The 6000-nt window shown below is 36.3% G+C and overlaps 1 protein-coding gene across 1 annotated transcript in view; it reads right to left on the bottom strand.

Moving 5' to 3' along the window:
- Positions 1-3185: 3185 nt before the first annotated feature.
- Positions 3186-6000, bottom strand: part of LOC145661137 (uncharacterized) — a 107293-nt gene continuing 104478 nt past the window's right edge. Inside the window, exon 2 of the mRNA XM_081726587.1 lies at positions 3186-4421. Within this exon, the coding sequence (XP_081582713.1) occupies positions 3186-3698 (513 nt within the window). The 5' untranslated portion in view covers positions 3699-4421. The remainder of the gene's footprint in view (positions 4422-6000) is intronic.

The raw sequence follows: 6000 nt of genomic DNA, 5'->3' as shown, positions 1-6000 counted from the left end.
CTAATATAATTTTCATATGGTATCGCGGGAGTTGGTCAAATATCCGTTCCACTTCTTCGTAAAAACTATCTTTTATATCGTCATCCTTATCTTCAGTTGGGGCATGTACATTTAAAACAATAATATCACACCACCGTCCCTTAAGAGTAATAAAAGAAAGTCTGTCAGTAACAAATTTAACCCGTTTAATTGCTGGTAATATTCGTTTGTGAACGAAAAACCCTGTTCCTAACTGGTGATTTTTATTTCCTTCCCCGTAAAAGAACGTAAAATTTCCGGAATTCTCAGATCCATTTCCTTCCCACCTAACTTCCTGAACTCCTACTACGTCCATCCTGTATTTCTCTAACTCATTCGCTACAGATTTTAACGCGCCTGCCCTATAAAGACTTCTAATATTCCATGTTCAAATCTCATGTCCATTTTCTTTTGCTGATGTCGTGCCAAGTTATCAGTCCTTGTCCGAGGCTTTTGTGCATGTTTCTGAACAAGTACCTTTTTTTACAGGATGAGGGTGTTAGCCTTACCCAAACCCCCAAGCTGGAGGACCACTCCTAGTTGTCTGTCCGCGACTGCTTATTCAGTATATTCGCAGCTAACCTCTATATCTAGAGGCCTTCTCCTCGATCCGCAACCTGAGGACGCGCCATGCCGTGGTAGAATTTACTTACTACTCAGACGACGATATTCAATTCCGCTAATAATAAATAAATAAAAATAAAAATAACAAGTTTAAAAAGTAAACTTCTGAAAGAAAATACAACGTTTTGTCTCCTGGAAATTAACATTTTATTATGCATTCGATAGATACTGAGAAAAATCCGGACAGCGCTACGGAATCCTTAAGTTTACTACGGAAATCTGTACGGAGCATATGTTATCCATATGCTACATATGTACTGCCTTTTCTTGCTTAGATGTTACATCATGCCGCTGCAGGATGTCTGGCATCTAACAGTCTTTCATATATTACATATGTAAACGTATGTTATATACGTCAGCTATATGTTATATACGTCCATCTGTATCTGAGATCCTGACCGCGTATATACAGTTCTTGTTTCATACGGAAAATACATATAAATGGAACACTTACACGGAAAGTAAAATATTATAAAACATACGTCTTCAGTTATAAGTGTGATGGAGGATGTTACCTATAGTTGTTCGTTAAGTCCAAAATCTACAGGATTTACACAAGTAACCTACGTTTCTCTTTAAGAGTCTTCATTCCGGCGAAATTAAAATACCGCTAATTTTACAGTAATTATGTGATATCTTCAAATAGATAAAAGATAATCGAAATGTGGAACAAGAGCGCCCTAGACAATATTATTTTACATGAGATACCGTTATCACGACTCACTTATCTGCTTTCGATTTCGAGCCATTTTGAAAATCAGCATTTATTTTCGCGTTTCTAAACACCTGAAAACGGAAAGCCACTAGGTGACTTGTGATAACGGTACCTCACGCAAAATAATAGGGGCGCTCTTGTTCCATATTTCAATTATCTTTTATCTATTTGAAGATATCACATAGTTACTGTAAAATTAGCGGTATTTTAATTTCGCCGGGATGAAGACTCTTAAGTACGACTCATACGTTTTTTTTTTTCCTTCTGTGTATCTCCTGCTGTGTATCTCCTGATCACATCAAAGATCTTTCAACAATCTTCAGTGACTTCAACGTTTGAGATGCATCCAATTAGAACTCACATAGACAAGTGAAACCTATTTAAATAAGCTGCTATATGAATCCATGCAGAGTTACTTAAAAGTTATATCACCTTAATGTCGAATTTTTACTTTACATCATACAACATGTTGCACACAAAACTTCATTAAATTATAATATCTTGTAGTCTCAATTAACATTAATATGCATTATTTTCGAAGCATTGAGTATTACATCTGTCATACAGTATGTTTATTGATTGGCATCAAACACTGCATTATATTTTCTCATATTCAAAGATACTATACATGACATTAACCTCCACACGGGCTAAGACCGCCTATGCTAATCCTTTTCAAAAAGAAAATATCTTTCAGTTCAAAGATTTTGTTGCTTGTTCCAACTAAACTTCGACTACAGTGCCATCTATTATCATAAGCATCGCTAAAACTGAAATGTATGCCTCCTGAGAATGAAATATTGTACTTCTTGCTGATGACCAGAGCTGGATTTAGCTTTGGTGGGGCCTTTCATGTGTCCAGATAAACGTAGGCCTACTACATACAAAAATGAAGGATCTAGTGATATTTTAAAAATTATGCTATCAGAAGGGGACCCATTACTTATTATATCATAGGACTTACACAACAGGAAGCACTGTTGCTATATGTAGATTTTATGTTATTTACTGTTTCTCATATTTTGGAAATATAAATCAAGTTCTTTCCTTTATCTTTTTGGGGCCACCAAGAGAGTGGGGCCCTAAGCTATAGCTTGTTTAGCTTATACGCCAATCCGGCACTGCTGAAGACACTATTTCCAGCCCTTTACACTGGCCCTAAACGACACTTTGTCATGTTTTGTAGTAAAACCTTTAGTTATAAATCAGGGGGAAATATGAAGGAACAACAAAAAAAAAAAAAAAAAAAAAAAAAGATTCAGGGTTAGGACAATTTGATTAATCTGATTAGTTACGCTCAGTTAGAATCAAGCTGATCATTCATATCAAAACATTTTTCTTTCGCAAATACTTTGGATACGAATATTATCAACTTACGAATGTCATAGCCTGCTTAGTAAATGTATCATGCACCGTATAATTGAACAACTTGCAACTACTCGCAACCGAAACGTTCTGTTTGACTGAGCTATTAATGAGAAACTTTAAAAAACTTTTTCTTTTTTTTTTAAAGCTGCTTGGTTAACATGAAGTACTCTATATATCTAGATTGCGCGGGAGAAACAGTTTAAGTCAGAAATTGACCAAAATGAGATAAGTCAAAGTTGGAGATCTATGTGTCATGCTCCACTTCCGGTTAATTTGGTATAAGTCAATTCTAAACGTGAGTTGAATAATCGCGTCTTGGTACTGTTAGTATAAGTGATTCATACTTATGCTTGGTAAAATAAAAAATCGCCTCTGAAAACCTGTGTTTTATGACATACCAATACTGTTTCTCCCGCACAGTCTATAGATATGTAAACGTGATCATAGCAACAGTTAACAACTAAGTAAAGTTCTCGCTTACCTTTTCTCGAAGAATTTCCCTCACTCGTCCTGCTTGATCTCTGAACTTCTGCAGCGACAGCTCCAACTCGAGACAACGTTCTTGCCAATTGACTCCATCGTCAGCACTCCAATGCATGGGAGGTTCAAGCATTTCCACCTCCATAAGGTCACCGGCCAGGTCAGAGAGCACAGAAGGCAGCGAAGACGCTTGGGAGGACACCGACATGGGTCGGGCTTCGGAGTACACGCGAGACCTTCGAAGCAGTCTGGGGCTGGACGTGGAAGGTAGATCTACATAAGCCTCGGAGAAACGCGACAAGGGGTCAAACAACTGCGAAAGCCGAGGATCTGACGAGATGGACATCCGGGGTTCGATTATAGGCAAAGGCGGAGGGGTAGGTGCGCCAGGAAGATGAGCACTGTGTCTCGGAGATGAGGTGGCTGAGGTACGCATCCCGGATGAGGAAAGCCGGGCAGATAGACGAGGACTTCTACTGTCACTTTCTGCCATTATTATATCGTGTACACAACTGAAAGTCTATGAATAATTTAACGAACCGGGAACAATTATTATCACAGCTGAAAACATTAAAATAAAAAAGAACAATGTGACGTCAATATATCTATTCTACGTAATTTTAACACTTTAGTAGTAGTAATAATAATAATAGTAGCACCATTATATACTCTGTGGAACAATTATATACATATGAGTATATTTAATCCCTCGACAACAACATTGCGGCAAATCAATATAATCACGACGAAAATGATACTAAGCACCTTCTAGTAGTAAAAGTAGCCGCAGCAATAGTAGTAATAATAACTACAATCACGAAAGCACATGGTATTTCAAATTTATGTGCTATAATTCCCTTATATGTTCAAACTTTCTAGATTGAAATAAGTGCACTAGAAAGTGTTATAACTTCGCTACCTCTGCCTCATGGTCTTTTTCAATATAAGCGAATCCAGCATTCCATTTTTCTTGTTCACCTGCATATGTGTTTTTTTTTTTTATTTCACTTTAAACATGTAAAAATATACGAAAAGGGAAAAATAATGAACGCCACACACAGGAGGGAGGGGTTGTGCACAGAAAAACAGGGGGTAGCGACGGTACACACACACACAGAGGAAAGTGACGACGCCTATAACCGCACCATCAGCACTCACGACTATAAACTGGTCACCACAAGACGTGTCTTCCTTTTTCTGCACATCTCGCAAGAATCTGAAAAATAAAAAGAGAGAAAACCAAAAATTAATTATACGTGCAATAATTTCGTTATTTTATTTATTTATTTGCTTTTTCAGAACAGGCAAAGGAAGGTTACCTTACTATACTGTAAGTAGTATTTAGAAATGAGATCAATCGTTAACTGAGACCTTTAATACCATTACAATTTTATATTGATTCATTCATTTTGTATAACTTCGCAAGTAAAACTGAATTAAATTGTTAACCACTTTAACAAATGCGAAGGATGCACAGGAACCTCACTTAACGTAAAGAAAGCTACGTTCTTTTTGAATTACCTACGAGAAACGAGTTGATGCTACTGTATCATCTCACAAAGGTATCACAATGTGTCGAATCGTTGGTAACTGTTATTTTATTTCTATATGCGCAATAGGATAACATGCATGAGTATAATTTTACTGTGGTAAATGACCTCAAATTACTGGGGGTAACTTAGAAACGAAGCATTCAAGAAACAATCAAATGTACTCAAAGATTGGGATCCCCCAAAATTAGTATACTACACACAAACAAAACATAAGCAATGGTGTTACATACAAGCTCTTTTCAATATTGGATTGAAAATATCTCGTAGTGTCCAACATCGACACGAAACTATGTTCCTTTACGAAACTAAACTTCCAAATCGAGAACTACTTTACAGCTTATGAAAGCCACTCAATCAAGTGCAGTGCAACCTCCCATAAGGGACACCTTTCAACAGCGAACACTTCCATAATACGGGGAAATGTCTTTGTCGCGGCAAAAATTTATGTACCAGTACTATTATGGGACAGAACCCTCTCTTTCACAGACATTCTGTTTGGAGTGAAAAATCCAAACTTCTATTACCCGATTTTTTTAAAGAAACTCTTTATAATGGAAAGAAATTAATGTTAGCTCATACATAGTATTTAGTACAGAAAATGCTTTCCAGAATTGAAAATAAAAATTTCAATTGATCCTTTCAACTGATCCGTTCATTCAGAATGTCTTTCCCTAAATTTAAAAAAAATAGTAAATTCTTGAAGTGCCAGAATTGGTGACTAACTAGTGATTAAAATTATTATTTGTCTGTTTATTCTACTGTTATATGTTTATCTGTTTTTGTGAATATTGTAAATGGGTGTCTTCACCTGTAGTATTCGGCTCTCTAAATAAATAAATAAACTGATTGAGCAATTACAAGCAAATTTAATCAGAAACTTGTGTTGGAGGGATCACGGTAGACAACTACAAATAATGCACATCCTCCCCCTCCCAAGGCAATCATGAACTACCATCTGTCTACATTTTCAGTATTTAATACACAATATTGGCATGTTCTTATTGGGTTACTTCTACGTTTAATACAGTCCATAAGCGAATTAATCGACTTTTACTCGTATATAGGTATGAGAAGGAAATTATCACACAAACATTAAATTTTGCATTACGCCCATATAAACACATCCGTAACTGATACATGTCTTCGTATACGAGGTGGATAACTCCAAGTAATCAGAACATAGTACAGTATTTTGATACAATCCTATATTTACATTTATAACTAGTGTCCTTTGTAAATTTG

This window comes from Thermobia domestica, chromosome 9, assembly GCF_964235325.1.
Source record: "Thermobia domestica chromosome 9, izTheDome1.hap1.1, whole genome shotgun sequence".
Classification (NCBI taxonomy): Eukaryota; Metazoa; Arthropoda; class Insecta; order Zygentoma; family Lepismatidae; genus Thermobia; species Thermobia domestica.
This window is presented reverse-complemented; position numbering and strand designations above follow the sequence as displayed.